The sequence below is a fragment of the Aquarana catesbeiana genome, linkage group LG03 (assembly GCF_042186555.1).
Source record: "Aquarana catesbeiana isolate 2022-GZ linkage group LG03, ASM4218655v1, whole genome shotgun sequence".
Classification (NCBI taxonomy): domain Eukaryota; kingdom Metazoa; phylum Chordata; class Amphibia; order Anura; family Ranidae; genus Aquarana; species Aquarana catesbeiana.
In genome coordinates, this window is record NC_133326.1 from 427,992,113 (window position 1) to 428,018,752 (window position 26,640).

At 47.5% G+C, this 26,640-nt stretch overlaps 1 protein-coding gene across 1 annotated transcript in view; it reads left to right on the top strand.

Annotated features, from left to right (window-relative positions):
• Window positions 1-26,640, top strand: part of LOC141132416 (electrogenic sodium bicarbonate cotransporter 1-like) — an 890,811-nt gene that overhangs the window by 247,444 nt on the left and 616,727 nt on the right. The window contains exon 5 of the mRNA XM_073620775.1: window positions 21,887-22,044. Within this exon, the coding sequence (XP_073476876.1) occupies window positions 21,887-22,044 (158 nt within the window). The remainder of the gene's footprint in view (window positions 1-21,886; window positions 22,045-26,640) is intronic.

Consider the following 26,640-nt stretch of genomic DNA (forward strand, 5'->3'; position numbering starts at 1 on the left):
GTATATAGCTCAGCCTCACAGATCATGGTATATAACGCAGCCTCACAGATCATGGTATATGGCGCAGCCTCCTAGATCATGGTATATAGCTCAGCCTCACAGATCATGGTATATACAGTCAGGTCCAAAAATATTGGGACATCGACACAATTCTAATCTTTTTGGCTCTATACACCACCACAATGGATTTGAAATGAAACGAACAAGATGTGCTTACCTGCAGACTTTCAGCTTTAATTTGAGGGTATTTACATCCAAATCAGGTGAATGGTGTAGGAATTACAACAGTTTGTATATGTGCCTCCCACTTTTTAAGAGACCAAAAGTAATGGGACAATTGGCTGCTCAGCTGTTCCATGGCCAGGTATGTGTTATTCCCTCATTATCCCATTTATAAGGAGCAGATAAAAGGTCCAGAGTTAATTTCAAGTGTGCTATTTGCATTTGAAATCTGTTGCTGTCAACTCTCAATATGAGATCCAAAGAGCTGTCACTATCAGTGAAGCAAGCCATCATTAGGCTGAAAAAACAAAACAAATCCATCAGAGAGATAGCAAAAACATTAGGGGTCGCCAAATCAACTGTTAGGAACATCCTTAAAAAGAAAGAACGCACCAGTGAGCTCTGCTGAATACCAAAAGACCAGGAAGACCACGGAAAACAACTGTGGTGGATGACCGAAGAATTCTTTCCCTGGTGAAGAAAACACCCTTTACAGTTAGCCAGATCAAGAACACTCTCCAGGAGGTAGGTGTATGTGTGTCAACAATCAAGAGAATACTTCACCAGAGTGAATACAGAGGGTTCACCACAAGATGTAAAAACAGGAAGGCCAGAGTTTGCCAATCAACATCTAAAAAAGCCTTCACAGTTCTGGAACAACATCCTATGGACAAATGAGACCAAAATCAACTTGTACCAGAGTGATGAGAAGAGTATGGAGAAGGAAATGAACTGCTCATGATCCCAAGCATACCACCTCGTCAGTGAAGCATGGTGGTGGTAATGTCATGGCGTGGGCATGTATGGCTGCCAATGGAACTGGTTCTCTTGTATTTATTGATGATGTGACTGCTGAGAAAAGCAGCAGGATGAATTCTGAAGTGTTTCGGGCAATATTATCTGATCGTATTCAGCAAAATGCTTCAGAAATCATTGGACGGCACTTCACAGTGCAGATGGACAATGACCCGAAGCATACTGCGAAAGCAACCAAAGAGTTTTTTAAGGGAAAGAAGTGGAATGTTACCCTGTTTCCCCGAAAATAAGACCTAGCGTGATTGTCGGTGATGGCTGCAATATAAGCTTTACCCCCCATATTAGCTCTAGTTAAAGTCCTTGTAGGTCTTATTTTCAGGGTAGAGCTTATTTTTGGGGAAACAGGATAGGGCTTATTTGGGGGGTAGGGCTTATATTGCAGCCATCACTGACAGTCACGCTAGGTCTTATTTTCGAGGAAACAGGGTATGCAATGGGCAAGTCAATCACCTGACGTGAATCCGATTGAGCATGCATTTCACTTGCTGAAGACAAAACTGAAGGGAAAGTGCCCCAAGAACAAGCAGGAACTGAAGACAGTTGCAGTAGAGGCCTGGCAGAGCATCACCAGGGATGAAACCCAGTGTCTGGTGATGTCTATGCGTTCCAGACTTCAGGCTGTAATTGACTGCAAAGGATTTGCAACCAAGTATTAAAAAGTGAAAGTTTGATGGATGATTGTTAATCTGTCCCATTACTTTTGGTCTCTTAAAAAGTGGGAGGAACATATACAAACTGTTGTAATTCCTACACTGTTCACCTGATTTGGATGTAAATACCCTCAAATTAAAGCTGAACATCTGCAGTTAAAGCACATCTTGTTCGTTTCATTTCAAATCCATTATGGTGGTGTATAGAGCCAAAAAGATTAGAATTGTGTCGATGTCCCAATATTTATGAACCCGACTGTAGCTCAGTCTCACAGATCATGGTATATAGCGCAGCCTCACAGATCAGGGTATATAGCTTGGTGACTCAGAGCGAGCTGGAGCATTGCAGTTCTGGTTACAGTTACCACCAGGGCTGCCTTCATGGTTTCTCCATAGTGACATACAGCGAACTGTAATTTCCTCAGGGACGTATTTAATATTCTGTAATAACTACTAAAGAGATAGAGCTACTATACTTTATATGATTATTAAATAAATCAACTTACAGTTTAATGTAGAATAAGTCGCCGAATCGGTGTGTCACATGATGGGAAAAATATAATCATCTACATTATAATAATTGTATTCAAAGTGATTTATAATCATATTACAAACTGTGCATCCGGGGGCGTGGTCTCGACATGGAGGAGTAAAGCCGTGTTTTCACAGGGCTCCCAGTCTGCGGCTCCCTAATAGACCACCCGCACAGCCTTACCGTCTATTTCGCCTTCACATCGCTACCCACAAGGCTGGGTAGGCTGCACCGCTGTATTTCTCACCTTAGAGCGCAGATGGAGCGTTTCCTTATACCGAAAAAGCCGGCGAAAAAGATGGCGACCGTATCTGCCACGAGGACGGAGCCTGATGTACCTGCAGGAGGAGGAGAGGGACGCGATCACGGTAATGACATGCTGCCATTCTCTCCATCTAGTGACCTCTCCCCCTGCCTCCCCCGCTCTCTGTCTCTCCCATCCCTGGGCAGTCCGGGAGGGGAACCCAGTGGCTCATTACAATGGGCTTCACAGGGCATCCAGCACTCCCAACAACAGAGCTCAATAATTGGTGTGCATCTGCCCCTCTCACAACAAGCTTCTATGCGTGCAGCCCCACTGACTTTGCCCTTACATGAGCCCCCACCTGTACTCAATGGAGAGCAGGCACTATGGGCGCTCTTACAAAAACTGCCCACCAGAGATGACCTGGACTCTGGCAATCAGAATGGAGGAAGCACTCCGTGATGAGATCGTGGGAATTAAACAATCAGTGGCAGAGGTTTCCACACGTGTCACCTCGGTGGAAACTGACATTGCTACCCTTCGCCAAGATGTCACTGCCTTACATGGCACACAAGAGGAAGTGACAGACCAAATCGCACAACTACATTTGTTGTTACTCGATCTGGAAAATCGAAATCGTAGGCGCAACATCAGAATCCGCGGCTTGCCAGAAGCAACCCAGCAAGCAGACCTCAAGTTGACGGTGACTGTTATATTTAAGGACTGCCTGGAATGCCCGACGGAAACACCTATTGCCATTGACAGAGTTCACAGAACCCTCGGCCCCAGAAATGCAGCAGAGGACAGACCTAGAGATGTCCTCTGCTGCTTGCATAATTACTCCGTCAAAGAGGACATTCTTCAACGGGCTTGGCATAGAGGGCAAATTGACTTTGACGGAGCCCAGGTTTCTCTTCTGCCAGATGTCTCTCGGAGGACCCTGCAGATGCGCCGATGTATGAAACCCCTACTGGAGAATCACATATAAGTGAGGTCACACTTTCCACTTGATCGCACGGAAAGGAGGACGCACATACACCCTCCGGCACCCCAGGGAGGTTCCCAGCTTCCTCAATTCCCTCGGGCTGCCATTGATGTCACTACCCAACTGGCTAGCGTTTGTCCTGCCTCCCAGCATCAACAACCCAGCGGTGCACCCTTCTGATAGGCCTCAAAGGCCTCGACGCAACCGCCGATCACAACGTAGAAGACCACAGGTTCCTCAGGACAATGAATTATGAGCCCCTGGAACTGAGTTGCTCTCAAGTGGGAAGATCGTTTCAAATTTTTCGTGTTGTCCCCTTACACGTGTAAGTGTTGCCTCTCATAGTTTTGGTTTTACTTCACCATCTACATATGACCGGCCGACCGCAAGACCCTTTTAGAAACTGGTCCTTGGTTCTCCTGGACTGTGTTCCCTTTGCTCCCCTGGCCTGTTGGCCTTACGGAAATATACCACGTTTCTATTATTCTGGACTCATGTTGTGCAGTGGGAGACAGGGAAAAGACACATGGTCCTAGTTACCAAACTCACATGAGGGTTGATTTTAGGGAGGGTCAGACCGATTTGGTCCTACCGCCATAATCTGAGATAGCAGACTGTATAGTTATCTACCTAGGGTCTTCATATCTGTTAGATCTCTATACTCTATGTAGCTCTGCACTACAAGGAAAAAATAAAAATGAGCACACCTAGGTCGCAGTGCCTTTTAACTCTGATGCCTGGGACTGGAGTAGGTGGTTTTGGGAGGGGGGACTCAGGGGGGCTGAGTGGCCGTGAGCTAGGGGAGGATGTTCTGTTACAACTGGTCCCTTCTTTACTCTCCCTCTTCCTCCGTTTGGAGACTTAGTTCACTCCCACCTTTTCCTTCTCGTCCTCCATTTCTCTCTTTTCCTCTTATTTAGCCCCCCTCCGTGTCTTTTCGCCTTTTCTCTTCTGATTTTCTAATCTAGTCCGTCTCCCGCTTCTCCCTTCTCCCTCCCCACACCACCTACAGCTCTATTTGCTTGCGAGGTCTGGGGACCCGTCCCCACCCTAACCGATATGTCTGTGAAGTTTGTGTCCTGGAATGTGAAGGGCTTAAATGTCCCAGAGAAGCAAATCAGTTGCCTCACAGATCTCTGGAGACAAAGACCTCAGGTAGTATTTTTGCAAGAGACCCACTTTCGGGCGGATAGTATCCCAAAACTTTACAGTAAGCATTTCTCAATAGCGTATCACAGTGCATCGTCCTCCTCAAAATCAAAAGGAACAAGTATCCTCCTAGCCAAAACCTTGCCCTAGCAGCTGGGAGGCCTTCACGCTGATCCCGAGGGTAGATAACTTTTTGTTAAGGGTACACTTCGGTCGCAGACATTTACCTTCGCAAATCTGTACCTGCCAAATGTGGACCAGCATCCAGTACTCGAATCATGCTTAGACTCCCTGGCCTCCTACACAGAGGAAACATTGGTGTTGGGAGGAGACCTTAACCTTACCATTGATCCTCGTAAAGACACATCTACGGGGTCATCGGCACTGTCTCTGAGGTCCCGGAATCGAATCACTCCCATAAATGAGTTGACATTTGGAGGATTCTCCATCCGCAGGAGAGAGACTACACCTTTTTCTTGACAGCTCATAGCTCATACTCCAGGATTGACCTTTTCTTGGTCTCCCACGCTACAATCCCATTGGTCTCGGGAGCCCAGATTGAGCACATTGCGCTCTTAGACCATGCTTCGATCTCTTTGACCTTAACCCTGCAGCGTTCGATACCTAAATCAGCCACATGGTGACTAAACAAATCTCTTATCCAAGATTCCGAGGTTAGAGCAGACATTTTACGAGAGTTGGAACTCTTCTTCGAGAGTAATAAACATTCGGTCCCTAATCCTCTATCTATTTGGGCAGTGCATAAGTGTTACAAAAGAGGTATATTCATCAAACATGGCCACAGACTCAAAGTGGCCAGAGAGAGAACTTTGTCCGAATTACTAGTAAAACTCCATGAATGCGAAAAACGCCATAAAACTCACTCAGACAGGGCCATAGAAGCAGAGGTAACCAACCTCCGAGAGCAAGGCAGAGAGCACTCTCTATTCCATTCTAAGAATAGCCTGTTGAAGGTACGCAGAACCTTTTATGAGTTTGGAGATAAGTGCAGCAGAACATTAGCAAATGGCATAAGGACCCAGCGCAACCTATCCTACATCCCCGCCTTATATTCCCCCACAGGAACCAAAATTCATGACTCCGCAGAAATGGTGGAGTCCTTCAGGGTATTCTATGAAGCTCTCTATAATCTGCATTCCCACCCCTCTGGAGAACGGCCCCAGAATAGCTTAGAGGCCATAGAGACCTATCAGGAGGCGGTGAACCTACCTTCCCTCAACGAGGGAGAGGTGGACTTGCTCTCGCAGCCTATCACTGCGGATGAGCTCACACATGCCCTAGTTGGCGCTCCGAGGGGGAAAGCGCCCGGTCCCGACGGCTTCATAATTTCTTATTATAAAACCTTCCAAGCCCAACTGGCGACTCACTTTATCACTGCCTTCAACGCAATATTAGATAATCACGCCATACCTCCAGACCTCCTGCAAACCAGCATAACTTGTCATCCCTAAGCCTGAGAAGGACCCGCTTCTTTGCGCAAGTTATAGGCCTATCTCCCTTCTTAATTGTGATTTGAAATTATTTACGAAAATTCTAGCCGAACAACTAGCCTCTGTTCTCCAACGCATAATCCCATTGGACCAGGTGGGCTTTGTCCGCAACCGGGAGGCACGGGACAATACTATTAGGACGATAAATGTGGTGGCTAGAGCCAAACACCTCAACATCCCATTCATCTTGTTGTCCACAGATGCCGAAAAGGCGTTTGACAGGGTGAATTGGACCTTCCTCTTGGCCACCCTGCGACACCTCGGTATGCCGGCCCCCATCCTATCTTGGATATCTGCCATCTACTCTTCCCCTACCACATCGGTTAGAGTAAACGGGATGACCTCCAACCCCTTCTTCAAGATAAATAACGGTATGAGACAGGGATGCCCACTTTCCCCGCTCCTTTTTATTATTTATAAATTTCCCTGGAACCCCTATTACAACACATTAGGCTTAACTCGGACATAAGAGGGCTTGAAAACGAGCACTTACCACCATAAAATTGCTGCCTATGCGGATGACCTGCTGTTTTACATTTCGGACCCGCATACATCTCTCCCGATTTTATTATCAGCATTACGCCAATATGGGGAGCTCTCCGATTTTAAAATTAACCTCCAAAAGTCAGAGGCGCTAAACATCTCTCTTACCCCTGGCTCCTGGGCTTCCCTTAGCGGCAATTTTCCCTTCCGGTGGACTCCCCAAGGCATCCAATATTTAGGTACTAAAAACCCCTCTGACTTACACCTCATTTACCAACTCAACTTTCAACCACTCCTGAGAGCTTTCTCCTCAGACCTAGACAGATGGAAGAGTCTGGCGGACTCCTGGTTTGGTAGATGCAATGTCTTAAAGATGAATATCATGCCGAGATTGCTTTACCTCCTACAAGCTCTGCCTGTTAGGATTCCTCAGAGTTTCTTTCGTAAATTACGCTCAGTCTTTATTAGATATGTATGGCGGGGCAAACCCCCGAGGCTCAGGAGATCGCTTTTGCAACGGCCAAAATACAGAGGGGGCCTTGGTCTCCCTGATCCAGCTTTGTACTACACAGCAGTCCACATGAACAGAGTGGTAGACTGGTGTAGGCACTCATCACATAAGCTGTGGATTGGTCTAGAACAGGAAACAGTTCTGTTTCCCCTTGAGGGCCTACCCTGGAGAGGAACTCGTTCCTCCAGAGTCTCCCCTTCACACCCATTAATTGAACCTACCCTACAGGAGCTTTGCAGATACTTTAAGATGGTGGAGACGCCCAGTTTTCGCTCCCCGCTGACACCCATAATTGGACATCCGGACTTTTTACCAGGCCTCTCCGATAGGTCCTTCCGACTCCAACTGGATCAGAGCCTAGTTAGAGCCTCATCTTTTTGTGGGCCTTCTGAATGGATCGACCTCTCAAGCATGAATCCTAGCCTTAACTCTTCCATATTGGGCAGATGGAAGATCTTGCAACTGTCACACTTTCTCAGATCCCTAACGGAGATCGGAGGTTTCTGTAGACAGCCGACGCCCTTTGAGGAGTTGTGCCTGGGAGAGGAACCAATAAGGAAATCTTTCTTATTCTTACAATATCTTATTGACCCATACATCCCAACAGGATCCCCCATACCTGAGGAAGTGGGAGAGAGATCTTAATACTACGTTCACAGAAGATCAAATAGTTCGGATTCTCTTTTTTACACATAAATCCTCTTTATGTAGCAAATACCAAGAAGTCACCTACAAAATCCTGACGCGTTGGTACAGGACCCCCTCTGTCTTAGCATCCATATTCCCGGGACATAGTCCCCTCTGCTGGAGATGTGGTACACAGAATGGCACATTACTTCACATTTTCTGGGAATGCCCAGTCTTGACTCCTTTCTGGAGGCAGGTCTTGGGAATCATCCACAAACTTACTGATGTGGCTCTACAGGACAACCCGGCAGCTATATTCCTGAATCTGACTCCAATGTCCAGTAAGCGCTACCGCAAATCCTTATTGAGACACCTCTTGAACGCGGCCAGGACGTGTGTCCCCAGCATGTGGAAGCAGCAGTCCTCCCCGACAGTGACGCAGTGGTTTTCTAGAGTTTGTGATGTTCAGCGGATGGAGCGCCTCACAGCTGCTATGAGGGAAAAGGAGGAGGAGCATAACACCCGATGGAAACATTGGGATCTGTTTTGATTATCAAATGAATACAAGTCCTATATTTAGGCGTCCTGGCTTTAAATAATTTGGGGACGCGGGTCGTCGGCCTCGCCAGAGCTTTACACCCTCCCCCCTTACTTCCCCTCTTTTGCTCCTCTTTATCACTATCCCTTTCTTGTTCCAATGACACCACTGGTGTCACTTACCCTTTTTCCTCATAATTAAGAAAATCCCTGGTTTGAGGTATCCCATTCTGGTACCACTCCTATGTTCCTAGGATTGAGAACCATACCTTATATGGCATACAATGTTTGGAATTAGATCACCAAGACATAATAGCGTGATATTTAGTAGATTGGGACAAGCAAGTCTAACACCTTGGAGGTCATTTATCCCCTGGTTAGTCTTTTTGAATAATCTCCATTGGAACTATGTTTAGTTTATTTATATTCTTTTCTCCGGTTAGGGGGTTTTCTCTTCGGTACTGCTGGATAAAACTAATCCACGATTTCCTGCTTCCTTGCACATTCCAATGGAACCTTTGACTGCTATCACACCAATGTACATTGTCTCGCTTGAATTTTTTTTTATGAATAACTGTCTACAGAAACAGATTCTTGCCATGTTGTATTCCTTGTTTATTTGTATAAACCGCATTCCTTTAAATAAAGAATTAAAACAAACCGTGCATCCGGATTTAAATTCCTCAATACTGCCACTAAAGCACCCAAAGCTGAGATCACTTACCGCAGCGCTAACATACCAATTCGGGATTCTAATTTTAAAAAAGTACCGCCCGGCCATGCGTTCCATCCATGGAGCTGCGGACGTCACTTCCGGTTTATCACTGCACAGACAAACCGGAAGTGACGCCGACGTTCCGTGGGAAAGCACCGCCCATGTCTAGGGGGGTGCAGTGCCAATCAAATACAAGGCAAGCCTAACACTATGGGAGAAAGTAATAAGGCGCACTGCATTGCACCACAAGGCAGGGCAAAACAAGGCAAATGAAGCATCTTGTCTGCAATCACGTGATTGCATAGACGTCACGCTTCCCATAGTGCACTGTGTCTGGCGCCCGTGCCCGAACACAGTGCACTTTACAAAAAATAAAAAAGGTCTTTTAAAGGGCCCTTTTTTTGGGGACTAGGGGGGCGGGGCCCGTTCTCCCCCTATGGACGGGCCGCCACTGCAACACACACTGTCTCCCAGTAGGGCGGAGCCCCGAATTCTAAGCCTGTCTCTAATATGAGCTCAGCACACACCTGCACCATCAGTGTGCCTGTTCTCTCCAAAAGCTGGCCTAGACTACCTTTTCCAACAGTGACATGGCCTCACCCTGCCAGATATCACCCCCCCCCCCCCTTTGTTTTGCCCTGGAGGGAGAAACTCACCAATCTCTCGCCTCTGTGTGTACCAACAGGGGCCCTAACCTTTCTGACTCTATGGGTGTAAAATAAAAAAGAAAGAAAAAACTGCGCTTGGAATGGGTGTACTTCCACAAGACCTTTTTCCTCAGTTTTAACAGGGACCCACTGATCTCTCTACCTCCCCTTGCTTTGGGTTCCTGAATTTTCTTTTACCTCCCCCAGAACTACACACCCAAGACTGTAGGGGGCCTTCTATGGCATCTGTCATGGACTCACTCCTCTTTGCCCAGTACAGCCTGTTTTATCCAGCTCCAATAAGCAGTACTCCATAGTACAAGTTCTCTTGACAGGATGGCCAGATGTAGCACTAACCCCGTAAGGGTTGCAGATGATAGGGTTCCCCACTGCTGCACAGCCAAGCACATATCATTTTCAGCTTTCATCCAGACACAGTGAACAGTCCTTCTGCTTTTGTTGGGTGTTTTTATTAGGAGATAATGGATGGGCATAGGAATTATGGGATGCCCAACTTAACAGTAACAAAACCAGGGACAACGTCCTCCCTATGTATACAGTTCCACGTTCTTCCTCTCCCTTATCTTGTATAACAATTGATTCCTCCTCCTTGGATTGTACAGCTCTGATTGATTACCTAACAGTCTTTGTTAGATCAGCAAAAGCCCCTTACAGGCTAGGAACTCTCAGTCCCTTTAGAATGTAGCACCATGTGGTGTGAACTGCATCCTGGAGTACCCCCACTCCCTTGTAGACACTGGTCCCAGCTCTACCACTGCAGGAAATGGTAGCCCACCTGGCTGCTTCTTCACCAGTCCACCCGACTAATTCTCTTCAACAGTCTGAAATGATTGGTTCAGAGTCTCACCACAGGATGGCACTGTGGACACCAAAATTAATCAAAATATGTGCCACGTCCCATAAATTGAAGATATGGATAGAGAATTGGTACTTGGACTTTATAGGCATTGAGGTACACAATGTTAAAATTAAAAATGTTTTTATTATAAATTGATTAAAAATGAAAAAGAATCAGACAGACCATGATTAAAAAACTTTGCAAAGCGAAGGTTGCCTAGGTACTGATACCGCACACAACTCATACACCAAGAAAAGGATCCTGAATAGTAGTAACAAAATTCTTGTTGCAAATTGCAAATGGTTTTTCCATCAGTTTTGGTGGGAGTTGGTCATGTTTTGCAGTAGCTTGGCTTTACATGTTACGTGTATATTTACGCTTCTTTAGGAGCTTAGGCATACATTAACCTCTGGTACTGCGGCAACAGGGCTGGGCTGCGCGAATCACCGTCACGTCATGTCGCTTCCAGATTCGGCCACTAGGGGCGCATGCGCACGCCCGTGGAGTCGATGTGAGTGCCCAGCGGTCGCGATCACCGCTGGGCTCCCGCGATCGCTCATGGCACACCGAGAAGTGGGATCTGTGCGTGTAAACAGTTTCCGGTTCTCTGAGGGGATTACAGACAGATCGTCTGTTCATACAGAGTATGAACAGTGATCTGTCATCTCCCCTACACAGTCCCCTCCCCTTTAGTTAGAACACACACTAGGGAACACAATCAACCCCTTGATTGCCCCCTAGTGGTAATCCCTTCACTGCCAGTGACATTTTTACAGTAATCAATGCATTTTCATAGCACTGATTGCTGTATAAATGCCAATGGTCCCAAAAATGTGTCAAAATTGTCCGATGTGTCCGCCATAATGTTGCAGTCCAGATAAAAATCGCAGATTGCCGCCATTACTAGTAAAAAAAAAATAATAATAATAAAAATGTCATAAAACTATCCCTTATTTTGTAGACGCTATAACTTTTGCGCAAACCAATCAATATACGCTTATTGCAATTTTATTTAACAAAAATATGTAGAATGCATATTGGACTAAACTGAGGAAATATTTTTTATATATTTTTGGGTGATATTTATTTTAGCAAAAAGTAAAAAATATTGGGTTTTTTTCAAAATTGTCGCTCTTTTTTTTGTTTATAGCGCAAAAAATAAAAACCGCAGAGGTGATCAAATACCACCAAAAGAAAGCTCTATTTGTGGGAAAAAAGGACGTCAATTTTGTTTGGGTGCAACGTCGCACGACCATGCAATTGTCAGTTAAAGCGCCGCAGTGCCGAATTGCAAAAGGTGCTCTAGTCAGGAAGGGGGTAAAATCTTCCGGGGCTGAAGCGGTTAATGCGTTCATCACACAGGGTTTGGCAACAAGGTAGATAACAAAATAGGTAAATATCCAGGGCTAAGGTGGATATAACAGGTACGTGACATTAAGGCGGTGACTAATCCATAATAATATTATATGATTACCACAATATAGTAAGATGGGTAAAGGAAAGGTATGTCATAAGCCTGTGACTCCTAGATGATAATCGTAGCTGCAGAGGGTCTCTGAAGAGAGATGTGTTCCTCATAAAATATAGTACAGTAGGGGACTGCTATATTGTGTCAATCTCGCCGCAGTTATCGGCGAGATTTGACACCTGCGAGCCCCGTCGCGGGAGCCAGCGCCGAGATGGCTCACTCATCGGGAAAGGAAAACTTTTTTTTTTTCCTTTCGCGATGAGCGACAGGCAGTGCTGACAGCTGTCTGGTATGAATCCTGAGGGGGAACGCCGCGCCAAATTTTAAATGAAAAAAAAATGGCGTGGGCCCCCCCCCAGGGGCATACCAGGCCCTTAGGTCTGGTATGGATTGTAAGGGGAACCTCCTACGCGAAAAATCGGCGTGGGGGTCCCCCCAAAATCCATACCAGACCCTTATCCGAGCACGCAGCCCGGCCGGTCAGGAAAGGGGGTGGGGACGAGCGAGCGGAACCCCCCCTCCTGAGCCGTACCAGGCCGCATGCCCTCAACATGGGGGGTGGGTGCCTTGGGGAAGAGGGCCCCCCCACCCCGAAGCACCTTGTCCCCATGTTGATGAGGACAAGGGTCTCTCCCCGACAACCCTGGCCGTTGGTTGTCGGGGTCTGCGGGCGGAGGGCTTATCGGAATCCGGGAGCCCCCTTTAATAAGGGGGCCCCCAGATCCCGGCCCCCCACCCTATGTGAATGAGTATGGGGTACATCGTACCCCTACCCATTCACCTAGGGAAAAAAGTGTCAATAAAAAAAAACACAGTACACAGGTTTTAAGAGTAATTTATTAGGCAGCTCCAGGGTCTTCTTCCGACTTCGGGGGGGGTCTTCTTCCGACTTCTCCCGGTGTTCCGCCTCTTCTCCGGTGTTCTGCCTCTTCTCCCGGGCCCCTCCGCTATCTTCTTCCAGCTCTTTTGCCAGTGGGGGCCCGGTCTGCTGCCGCTGTCTTGTTGCCGCTGTCTTGTCGCTGCTGTCTTGTCGCCGCTGTCTCGCCTCTTCTTCTCTTCTTCCGATGTTGACACGATGCTGAAATGCTGTGTGCGAGCTGCGGAGCCATTTATATAGGCGGTGACCCTATATGCGCAGGGACTCTGGGGCTCACGCACATTGTCTGCTCCCTCTACCTCTCAGGAAACCCTCCTTCCAACTTCTCCTGTGGTAGGATCCTTCCACAACCAGAGCAGGGGTCCCTCAAGAGCCACCGACAGTCTCCTCAGCACTGCATCTCCATATTCGGAGACCCTGCCCCTTGTGATGGCACTCTACAGTACCTGACTGCAAGATTGTGTTTTCCTGGTTCTCGGCGACAGGGTGCTGTGCATGTTGTGCTGGCTCACTCATCGGGAAAGGAAAACTTTTTTTTTTCCTTTCGCGATGAGCGACAGGCAGTGCTGACAGCTGTCTGGTATGAATCCTGAGGGGGAACGATTTTTCGGCATAGGGGGTTCCCCTTACAATTCATACCAGACCTAAGGGCCTGGTATGCCCCTGGGGGGGAACCCATGCAGGTTTTTTCATTTAAAATTTGGCGCGGCGTTCCCCCTCAGGATTCATACCAGACAGCTGTCAGCACTGCCTGTCTCTCAACGCAAAAGGAAAAAAAAAGTTTTCCTTTCCCGATGAGTGAGCCATCTCGGTGCTGGCTCCCGCGATGGGGCTCGCAGGTGTCAAATCTCGCCGATAACTGCGTCGAGATTGACACAATATCGCGGTCACCTACTGTACCTCTCTTCTCCACCTGGGTGGGACAATTGCCTGCCCCAGGAGGGGTAAAAACTCTTCACAGATCTGTAAAAAGCATTTGATTTGGTCTCATTGACTTATCTGTTCACGATCATGGAAAAATGGGGATTTTCTCATGACCAGTGTAGCCCAGATGTCCCCAACCTTCTTAAACTGCGCAACCACTCATACTCCACAATCCCACTCTTACTATTCTAAATTAACGAGACCACACCTGAATTTGGAATATAAATGGCCATAGCAGCCTTTTATTAACAACATATTAATAATTCAAAAACCATTAACATATACATAACATCTGTAACAACAACTGTCCACCCTCAGTCTGTTGGTCTTTGACGGCACCCCGAACTTCACACATCTTCCACCTATACACTGCGGGACCTTTTCTCCATGATAGGCCTCCAGCTGTACCACACCAGCTCAGAGATAACCCCCTTCCCGCAGTGCAACCATTACCGTATTCCAGCTAACTGTTCTAACTGGAATACACCAGAGGGGCACGTATGTTTTCTGCCACCAAAGACCAAAAATACTGCCATAGCCCACAAGGTTAACACCTTAAGGGCCCCTCCACACCCCCAGGGCCCGCTGATTCCTGTCCTGTAGACCCAGTGCCCATAGGTCAAACCCCACTGCTGATAGGTGAACCCCATCACTTCGCAAATACAGACCAACATTTGATTCCAACTCAATGTGTCTGATGACCATGCCCCCATACAAATCTCCCCACCCCTTTTTTCACTTTTATGCGAGCCTTGTTGAGCCTCACCACCGATCATGCCATACGCCAAGTTTTCCGAGCAACGATGTCGGACCACAACAACAGCATGTCAGGAAAAGCTGCGTGGAGCCTCAAGAAATCTGACTTGACGTCCAAAATCAGCTCTCTGATGGACCTGAACCCCAAATCGTTTCCGCCCACATGAAGCACCAAAATGTCTCGCGGCCCGTCCAGCCTTGCATAACGATGCACTTCCAGCACGACCCTACTTCACATCACCCCAGGTATCCCTAGCCAGCGAATGCACGCCTCCCTCCTAGAGATACCTAGCTGTCTGCCATCTGGTCTAACATCTGCACTCCTGGCCCCCCAAAAGACATAGGAATGCCCTATAATCCAGACGAGGCGTATGTGCACTCCATCTGAAATAAAAACGAAGAAAACACAGGATAGCACCAACACTAAAAACACTGCACACGTACCACAGATGATGAACAAAGAACAAATGGACATTCCCACTATCATCCCCCCTTACATTCTACATCTAATCTGCCAACAGTTGTGGGCGAATGTAAGTCTGGAATTTCTTAGATTCCCACCTGCCAATCCATTTTACTGCTGCCTTGTCCAACCCACACCGGGCGGCTTCTGTGGCCTCCCCGATGCAGAAGGAGTGCGAGGCGTATTGTGTGTAGTCCAAACCTGCTGCCCGAAGGCTTTACCGAAAAACAGCTACAAACTGAAATGTCGATAAATAAGACCCATCCCCGTGTATCAAGAATGGCCCTTCCATGACTGGGCGAACGGCCAAGAACTCCCTCACCGCCCCCACCAGAAAAACCGGGGAACCCGGCAGTGAAAACAGCTGCACACACACTCCTTTCCCCCCCTGGTCCGTCCATCTACCTGCGCAGCCGTAACAGCACCCTGTCTTCCTTGCAACTCACATCCCGTCCCATAATTCCACCTGCTACCCTCTTAGATGGGCTTACTAACTCCCCAATACGAAATGCCCCAATAAAACAAAAATGCTACCTTAAATAGGGAGACCTCATAACCCAATGTACACAAGGACCCCAATTACAAATGGCCTGGAGATTCAAAAAAGGATATCCTTGTGCTTGTGTAGCTTCCGATACCCCTTAACTGCCTGGTGGACCCAAAAATCCTTAGTTAAATCTGCCATGCCCTGTGGTTTTAAGAAAAAGGCTAAGCCACCCAGCTTCCGTTCAATAACAAACACTAACCCACCTTGTTCTATGTTTCTGGACACGAAATACAGAACCAGCAGCCTCACCTCCCCACCCTCCTGGTCCGCCCCAGCTTGCCGAACCAAACCCAACCATTCCTGTCATACCTTGGTGTAGGACGCCCACGTAGACTCACTCACCGACCGTCTGATCCATCCCATAGCCAACCTGGGCAAGGAACCCCCCTCCTCTGCCGCCGGAGCCAGCTCTCTGAACCTGTCCCACTGAAACCGAGATAAGAAGTCAGGAGTCAGCCAAAGTGTTGTCGACACCCGGCAGATGAACGGCATATAGAAAGATGTTTAATTGCAAGCACCGCAGCACCAAGTGGCGCAGCAGCCGTATTACTGGCTGTGACTATGCTGAGACGCGGTTGATGACTTGCACCACTCCCATGTTGTCACAGTTCAACCTAATCTTCAAGTTCAGACAAGTCTCACCTCATATCTCCAGAACCACCGGAAAAAGTTCCAGGAGCATCATGCTACGAAGGAAACCCACTTCCACCCAGGACCTTGGCCAAGGTTCCGCGCTCTATTGTCCCTGATAATAGGCCCCATACCCGGTAGACCCCGCTGTGCCTGTAACTAGCTCCAAGTGCAAAATTACTCACCGGGCCGGACATCCAGACCGATCGACGTTTTTTTATTCCAAAAATGTGTGCCACACTTTCAAATCCTCTCAATGTTCTTATTAAGACGAATAAAATGGGTCGGGGCCTTAATCCCTGCTGTAGCCGCAGACAGTCATCGGCAAAAAACCCTACCCATCGGGATAATACGACAGGCAAAATTAAACCTTCCCAGCAATGACTAACGTCCGAAGCTGAACTTTGCGCTGTCCCAAAATCCCACGAATCTCCAACTTGAGCGCCACTAATTTATCCCCTGGCAGGTGGCATTCCATGGCGCCAGAGTCTAGAACTATGCTCAAGAAACTGATCTCTGTAGTCGGGCCTTCAGTTTTATCTGCCGCCAACGGGATACCGAACCTTCCCGCAATGTGCTGCAACGAGGACAGGAGAATCGCACACACATTAGATGAAGGCGGCCCCACACAAAGGAAATCATCCAAACAATGGATGATGGAATCCAAGCCCGACACTTTTTTAACCAGCCATTCCAAAAAAGAGCTGAACATTTCAAACATGGCACGTGAAATCGAGCAGCCCATGGGCAGGCAGCGTTCCACGTAAAACTCCTCTTGCCAGCAGCACCCCAGCAGCCAAAACTGTCCGGATGTACTGAAAGCAAGCAAAAAGGGGATTCAATGTCAGATTTCGCCATCAGCACTCCCTGCCCATATCGCCTAACCCACCTAACAGCTGCATCAAAACAATTATAGGACACTGTGCAAGCTTCTATCAAATCGTTAACCGAACCCCCTTTGGGAAAAGACAGATGGTGAATAAGGCGAAACTTGTGCGGTTCCTTCCTAGGCACTACCCCCAGAGGTGAAACAACCCAATCCTGCAAAGGCTTCACCGAGAACGGCCCACCCATGTGACCCAGTGCCACTTCCTTTGCCAACTTCTCTGAAACGCTGCAGTGCAGATTGCAAATTCCTCGCCATAGGAAACACAGTGAATGCTTTATGAGCGGTGAAGCTGTCTGACCATTGTACCAAAAGCGATTCAGCTACTATGAATATGTGAGTGGATTACATTGATTGCACAGTCTTGTAGCATTTAAAATCACTGCGCAATGATGGCTTTTCTTTCATTTTTTATGTGACTCATCACCTTTCAAATGTAATTCATCATGCAACTGTGATCTAATTGGAATAAGCAAGTCTATCAAAGGCATTGGATCTGACATTTAGTTGTAGATATGATCTGGAATAGTACAAGCAGACACTATTTATTGTTCTTTCACTTTTTATTTCTGTCATCAGTTTATATTTAGGGATATGTGATCCCCTATATGTTTTTTTGGTGTATTTATTTGCACTTATTCACTTTATTGATTCTGATATTAGGGCATTGTGTATTTACTATGGTTTAGGTTTATAAACACATGCACTATTCCAATAGACTGGGTGGGTTAAATAAGCACACCAACATATTTTATATTTATTTCTAGCAACGGTGTCACAGCACTAATTGGTTGGTTGCAGCTCACACTTTTTTCTGGTGTTTTATCACTATATAGAGAACCCACATCAGTGCTTTAGTTTTTCTTTTTTCACATTTAGATCTTTATAAATTGCCCTTCACTGCCGCCACTCACGAAAGATATCCTAAATTCTCACCCACATCTTATGGTCAGATGTCCGTTGGGGTTTGGCCACATGTAAATAGTCCCAAACAAGATCATTCTCCCACTCGGCATGGGAGGCCTCAACAGTCTCCATGATTTTGTCTGGTACATATGGAAAGTCTAACCCCCACTCCTGGGCAACCCTCTTCTGGACGTCCCGCTGGAACTGCGACAGCCGCTGCAGCCCCCTGGGCCTTCCCCTCCCAGGCAGTACACAAGAGTCCGGGGCTCTAATAGCCCTTTGCTGGTAAGTGGATGCCTTGTTTTGAGGGGTATCTGCATGATGTTTGATAGTGGGTACTGGGGGTGCTGGAAACGTGGCTATGCTCTCCGGAGACCCGGTAGAAGCACTTAGAGACGTGGAACTTTCTATGTACCATTCATCCTCCTCACTAGAGCCACCTTCCTCAGGAGAGGACCAAATGAACAAATGTTCCAATGACCCATATAACCTCAACAGCCTTCAGGTCCCCAACCAGGCCACAGGCCTCCCCTTTAGATCCTACCTGGACCTCCGGCGTATCCGATTCCTTAGAATCAGGCTGGAACCCCTCTGTTGCGGTCTCTGGTGTTACTTGGCCCTCTCCGGCCCTCCGGAGGTTCGAGGCTTGAGGCATGCAGAGTCCGGTGGTGCTACTAACACAATAGTACCTCACCTCCTGCTGTTGAGGTCCCAGCCGCGTGAGTTGCAAGCGGCAATGGCCGCACCGGGCCCAGGCGGTGACTCCCATGGTGGGCTTCCGACAGCCAGGACAAAGCAGGCACAGTCTCTCTACTCTATTAACGACTCCCAATGCCAGCCCACCGGTAGGTTCCAGACGAATGCCAGTGTCCACAAGGATCTGGTCCTGCATAACAGTAGTCTGCTGTATGGCGGGTGCACTCTGACCGTTCTGCGCCATCTTCCTCTGCTGTGTATACAGCGCATGGCACACAGGACGCTGGAGCAATGTCTTCCTCCTGAGCGCGGCTCCGCCCCTTCACTTGTTGGTCCGGCGTGCGAGGAACTGTAACTATTCAGCAGTGCGCGCCAGCGACCCCTGGTGGCAGGCACTGTGGAACTTCAAATTATAGCAGCAGTCACTGTATTACAATGGAAAATGTCACTTGCAATGCCCCACTGTAAGGAACCAACATCTCCCTAGTTCCCGGCCGCACCTCCCTTGGTGTCCATGTTTTATCCATGGGCTACAGCGACATCCACAACTCCCATGACATTCCCAGTTGTGTAGCAGGACAGTCTTTTTAGCAAACAGTGGCGGTGCTGGCACTGTTCCCACACCAGACACCTCTGTACATAATGGCAATGTGCTGCTGGTGATGGTCATGTATAACTACACGGAATACAGTCACTGATTTGCAGGGTCTGTCTCTGGAGTTGCTAGGGGTAATGGGTTAAAAGAAAGATAAAAATCTTGGTGGGACCTCCATGTAGCGCACTACTCCCTTGGGAGCTGCTGGGTGAGATCATACCTTTCTGTTAACTGTTTCCGTTCTTCCACCCCTGCCCGAATCACATCAGCAGACAGTTTACTAACTTTGTACAAAGAACTTCAAAGAACTTCATTCGCTTGATTGCAGTATGTTACAGGATTTCTTAGGGAAATATGAGCTGCCTCTTAGTTTCTGATTCCATAGTGTATTCACAGTCCTTCCCCATAATGAACTGACCAATGCCCCTCTGAAAGACATTGTGGTATGTGGATGCTGGTAGCCCCAGGCCTCACGTGCCTATCTTGACTCCTGCAGTCCTCCCGCGTCAGTTCAGGAAAGTTCTGGATGAATTGAGTACCGTTGGATTCTACACCCTTGCTTTCTCCCACCGACAGTCCATGATTGCCACAGAAAGCAGATCCCAGTCTACTCCATCCTTTTGGCAGCTACTTCCCGTTCCACATGGTCAGGTACATCCCAGCAGAGATGCCCGGTCCATTTCTCCGGGAGTTACCCGAGGGCTTGATCTTGAACCATCCAGCACTGAGGTCTCTGAACCCTCAGGCCTTCAGGTTTTGTTCCTGCTATCCTGCGCTGGAGGCCTTTGCACCTCCAGGCCTTCAAGCCTGCTCCTTGCTGGTTACATTTCTGCTGCTTCTCTGGATCCCACTCCTTCCATCTCCTCTAGAAGCATGTGACCCCCAGTTTATATGCGAGTCCTGCCCCTGCCAATACAAGTTAATGATTGGTCCAGGGCTCTCCATACAAACTGCCTGCACCCTCTCCCCAGCCCACCTTCCTTCCATAACATTCCAATAGAAGGTAAGGGAGTATCTCTCAGGGCAGAATGCAGGTGGCCATACCCTCCTCTATTCTATCACTCCTTCCAATGCCAACCAAATTACCGACCAGGCCTGAACTAACAGGGTAAAGCACTGGCAATTTACTTAACACTTACTTATTAGCACCCACCTAAAGGTGGTGGGCGCTACACTTATTTATGCATTTGGCTTGCTTCCTCCATTTCATAGGTAGAACTACCCCTCCCATACAAAAAAATTAGAACATTATTTTCAAAGGTGGTCATTGTATGATCTATCCTGGATGGGTAGGATTAATATGGTTACACTGACCACAAGTTATGGGGGGGGGGGAATTATACTCCTCTGATGATCAAGGATGGAGATTGTACACGAGTGACCACTGACATTATGAACTTTTCACTACTTTTTACATTACATACCTAGGGCTGCCCCGATTTATATGCTGTACTATTATTTACATACTCCAGACTGCTCTATTTTGAACACTGTAACCAGATATTACATATTCTGACCACCCAATCTATTTTGAACACTGTAACCAGATATTACATATTCTGACCACCCAATCTCTGTAGTGTACATGCTCAAATTATTAAAGTCCCTGAGGGAAAAGGTGGAGAGGGGGCATACATGAAAGCTTTGCCCTGGGCACACTAGTGTCTTAAAACAATTCTTGTTTTCTCCAACAAATATTACAATGAAGCAGGCAGAGAGGGGAGTTAAATCTTCTCTCATCACATTAACAGTAATGTCTCTCTATTTGCACCCTCTGCATGCAAGTAGATTGCATAATCCTGGTGTACTCAATCAGAAGAGGTGTTGATGTTATAGGTTTTCATACTTGACAGAAGGCCTCCCTGAGGACAAATTACCGTGGGGATGATGTGACTTTTTGGGCAGCTACAACTGGAAGATAACTTGTAATTGACAAATTGTTCAGCACACCACCATAGAATATGGGGAGCAAAACAGTTCTGAAACAAACAAAAGCCCATCAGCAATGGCTCTAACTCAAAAGAAATATCATTTATTTTAAAGAGTGCCAATCATTTTGCCAGTTCTTTTGGAATCCTACCAAAGCCCCTGTCAGAAAAAGTTCTTGTTACATTTTTGTTTTCATATAAACACATACTTTAAAGTGACCCTTTCCTTTGCTAATGCAGGGCATATATTCAGTTTCTCATTCATGTGCTGGGATGTTTGGCTGCCAGGACAGGGGAAAGAAAACTGTGATCTACATACCGATTTGCTGGAGCTTACACAGGACTATGAACTCTTCCTGTTCCCAAGAGCTGGGCCAATCATGATGCACCAGAATTGTCAAAATAGAGGGAAGGAGAGAGTCTAATGCACAAGGCTGGTCTATTTTCATTTTCCTTTGTCTCTGCTGTCTATAGGCACATGCTTAAAGAGCCAACATTTTTCTGTATAAATATTGGACGCACCCATAATGTTATTTACACATTATTTCAATATTTTACTCCAGGTTAAGACCAGGAAATCACCCTATAGGCACCAAATATTGGGTGCCCATGGGGTCCAGCGATAAAAGTACAGCCCTGCACATGGGCAAAGGAAATGATCAACATAATACATAATTTACATATCTTTCTTCTCTAAAATAACCGTTATTTTTTTTTTTCAGCTGAAAAATACTTTCAGAAAGAAGATCCCAAAAGGAACAGAGGCAGCCAATGTTCTTGTTGGTGAAGTAGACTTTATGGAACAGCCTTTTGCTACTTTTTTGCGGTTAAAAGAAGCAACTGTGCTCAGCTCTTTAACTGAAGTGGCTCTTCCTAGCAGGTATTTATATTTCCAGATTATCCTAGGTAAAAGGAAACATAATCTGTGCTGTTGTTATAATTTACAATTATGCTACATCCAGGACTCCCTGGTCCTCTGGCATTTCCAGAATTCAAAATACTTCCAGTACCTGCAGGATTTCCAGTTTTCTAGGGTCAGGGCCAAAACTAGGGGGGGTGGGGGGGCATGTCACTTGGGTGCCAGTTTGAGAGGGGTGCTGTCACTAGCAGGAGTAGTTTTCATAGGATACTGATCTGCATGCTACACCGGCAAGGAGGAGGGAGCTTGAGGGCAGTGCGATATGTGTGCTCTCTCCCCCTTCTCCTTCCACTGGAGTCAAGCCATCAGACAGTTGCACATCAGTGGTCTTGCTATCAGTCAAGTTTTTTTGGTTGAATATTCAACACAGAAAAACTAAATATAACGTAATGTAATATATAAAATAAGGATTACACAGAGTTGTCACACATACATCACCCTCTCTAACATTTACAATACGTTATGATTTTACTGTGCAAATTTAAAGATACAGAGCCCCAAATATGAACCCATTGGTTCCAAACTGACTTTTTTTGTAATACATCAAAGTGGTTCAGAAACAAAATCTTCCATTGGACCAAAACGTTTACAATGCAGATGTGTCTTACACACCCCCCTCTATGATATCTTACATTATAGTATGATTTTACTGTGGACATTTAAAGATACAGAGTCCCAAATATGAACCCATTGGTTGAACAGTGACATTTTTTCAATACTTCTAAAATGGGTCAAAAACAAAATCTCCCATTGGACCAATACGTTTACAATGCAGATGTGTCATACACCCCCCCCCCCCCCTATGATATCTTACAATACGTTATGATTTTACTGTGGAAATTTAAAGATACAGGGCCCCAAATTCCAACACATTAGTTACACAGTGACATTTTTCCAATACTTCTAAATAGGTAAAAAACAAAATCTCCCATTGGACCAATACGTTTACAATGCAGATGTGTCATACACACCCCCTCTATGATATCTTACAATATGGTATAATTTTACTGTGGAAATTTAAAGATAGACACCCAAATATGAACACATTGGTTCCAAACTGACTTTTTTGTAATACTTCAAAATGGGTCAGAAAAAAAATCTCCCATTGGACCAATACATTTACAATGCAGATGTGCCATACACACCCCCCTTTATGATATATTAAAATATAGTATGATTTTACTGTGGTAATCTAAAGATACAGAGCCCAAAATATCAAACCATTGGCTACAAACTGACACTTTTGCACTACTAAATGGGTTAAGAACAAAATCTCCCATTGAACCAATACGTTTACAATACAGATGTGTCATACACACCCCCCTCCATGATATCCTACGATACGGTATGATTTTACTGTGGAAATTTAGTTTTCAATCTTTTTATTAAGTTTTTACAAATAGGCAATATAAACATACATTGGTGGTATATCCACACCAAAAAAAACAAAACAAAAAAACCCAAAGAAACATCTTATAATAACATTTTGCAGACTACCATAACTATAGCATCAAACAAACAAAAGGATGGCCAGGGGGTACAACATGAAGACATCTCCTACGCATACCCCAATTTTTTTTTAGATTAAGGTTCCATTTGCCCCCTAATTTCCAGGCGATTCCCTAAATGTTCTCCAGGGGGCCCATATCTGACAACATTTTTCATGTGTGTCCAATTCGTGTGACAGGAGGGTCCCCATCTTCTCAATTAGGTCCATTTCTGCTATCCATTCGTTAACTGAAGAGGCTTGTGTAGTTCGCCAATATCGCAGAATAACGAGTCTGGCTGCTATTAACCAATGTCTTAGCAAACCTTGTTTGATATTTTTATATGGACCTGGTAAAATAGATGTTGTAATCTGTTCACCGATTTATGTAGGACATTATATTATTATATGTATGTACACATACTGTGGATGGGAGAGGGGGTACAGAGGTGAGATTGGGGGGTACAGAGATGAGCTGTGGATGGGAGAGGGGGTACAGAGGTGAGCTGTGGATGGGAGGCACAGAGGAAAGATTGGGGGGGTACACAGGTGAACTGTGGATGGGAGAGGATTTAAGAGGTGAGCTGTGGATGGGAGGGTACAGAGGTGAGCTGTGGATGAAAAGCTACAAAGGTGAACTGTGGATGGGGGTACAGAGGTGAGCTGCGGATGAGAGGGTACAGAGCCGAGCTGTGGATGAGAAGGTACAAAGGTGAACTGTGGATGGGGGTACAGAGGTGAGCTGTGGATGAGAGGGTACAGAGCTGAGCTGTGGATGAGAGGGTACAGAGCCGAGCTGTGGATGAGAGGGTACAGAGCTGAGCTGTGGATGAGAGGGTACAGAGCTGAGCTGTGGATGAGAGGGTACAGAGCTGAGCTGTGGATGAGAGGGTACAGAGCTGAGCTGTGGATGAGAGGGTACAGAGCTGAGCTGTGGATGAGAGGGTACAGAGCTGAGCTGTGGATGAGAGGGTACAGAGCTGAGCTGTGGATGAGGGGGCACAGAGGTGAGATTAGGGGGTACAGAGATGAGCTGTGGATGGGAGGAGGGTACAAATATGAACTGTGGATGGGGGGATACATAGGTGAGATTTGGGGGTACAGAGGTGAGCTGTGGATGGGGGGTACAGAGGTGAGCTGTGGATGGGGTTACAGAGGCAATATTGGGGGGGTAAAGAGGTGAGCTGTGGATGGGGGGTACAGAGATGAGCTGTGGATGGTGGTACAGAGGCGATATTGGGGGGGGTACAGAGGTGAGCTGAGGATGAAAGGGTACAGAGGTGAGCTGTGGATGAGAGGGTACAGAGGTGCGCTGTGGATGAGAGGGTACAGAGGTGCGCTGTGGATGAGAGGGTACAGAGGTGTGCTGTGGATGAGAGGGTACAGAGGTGCGCTGTGGATGAGAGGGTACAGAGGTGCGCTGTGGACGGGGGGGGGGTACAGAGGTAGAATTGGTGGGGTACAGAGATCAGCTGTGAATGGGAGGGGGATACAAAGGCAAGATTGTGGGGGTACAGAAGCAAGCTGTGGATGGGAGAGGGGATACAGAGGTGAGCTGTGGATGGGGGTACAGAGCTGAGATTGGGGGGGAACAGAGATGAGCTGTGAATGGGAGGAGGGTACAAAGATGAGCTGTGGATGGGGGGTACAGAGGTGAGATTGGGGGGTACAGAGGTGAGAAGTGGATGGGAGAGGGGGTACAGAGGCGAGCTGTGGATGGGGGGTAAAGAGCTAAGATTGGGGGGCACAGAGATGAGCCGTGGTTGGGAGAGGGGTACAGGGGTGAGCTGTGGATGAGGAGGCACAGAGGTGAGATTAGGGGGTACAGAGATGAGCTGTGGATGGGAGGAGGGTACAAATATGAACTGTGGATGGGGGATACAGAGGTGAGATTTGGGGGTACAGAGGTGAGCTGTGGATGGGGGGTACAGATGTGACCTGTGGATGGGGTTACAGAGGCAATATTGGGGGGGTACAGAGGTGAGCTGTGGATGGGGGGTACAGAGGTGAAATGTGGATGGGGTTACAGAGGCAATATTGGGGGGGTACAGAGGTGAGCTGTGGATGGGGTGTACAGAGATGAGCTGTGGATGGGGGTACAGAGGTGAGCTGAGGATGAAAGCTCCGTGCTAGACGCAGTTTTTCCGGAGTAGCGGGTACAGCTGATCCCCGCCTGCTCTCCCAAGCAGCCACACTATGATAGCGTAGAGGCACAGATGTGGGCTGTATGTGATAGAGCCTGCTCTTTCCGCTCTTCCCCTCTGTCAGGAGCTGTAGAACCAGAATGGGAGTGAAAGAGCAGCACTCCGTTCCTCCTGCCCCTACCTGTCAGGCTTGTGTAGCACAGAGTACAAAGGCAAGATTGGGAGGGTACAGAGGTGAGCTGTGGATGGGAGAGGGGGTACAGAGGTGAGATTGGGGGGGTACAGAGATGAGCTGTGGATGGGAGAGGGGGTACAGAGGTGAGCTGTGAATGGGAGGCACAGTGGAAAGATTGGGGGGTACACAGGTGAACTGTGGATGGGAGAGGGGTTAAGAGGTGAGCTGTGGATGAGAGGGTACAGAGGTGAGCTATGGATGAGAGAGGGGGTACAGAGGCGAGCTGTGGATGGGAGGGGGGGTACAGAGGTGAGCTGTGGATGGGAGGGGGAGTACAGAGGTGAGCTGTGGATGGGAGGGGGGTACAGAGGTGAGCTGTGGATGGGAGGGGGGAGTACAGAGGTGAGCTGTGGATGGGAGGGGGGTACAGAGGTGAGCTGTGGATGGGAGGGGGGGTACAGAGGTGAGCTGTGGATGGGAGGGGGGGTACAGAAGTGAGCTGTGGATGAGAAGGGGGTACAGAGGTGAGCTGTGGATGGGGGGGTACAGAGGTGAGCTGTGGACAGGGGGGGTACAGAGGTGAGCTGTGGACAGGGGGGGGTACAGAGGTGAGCTGTGGACAGGGGGGGGTACAGAGGTGAGCTGTGGACAGGGGGGTACAGAGGTGAGCTGTGGACAGGGGGGTACAGAGGTGAGCTGTGGACGGGGGGGGGTACAGAGGTGAGCTGTGGACGGGGGGGGGTACAGAGGTG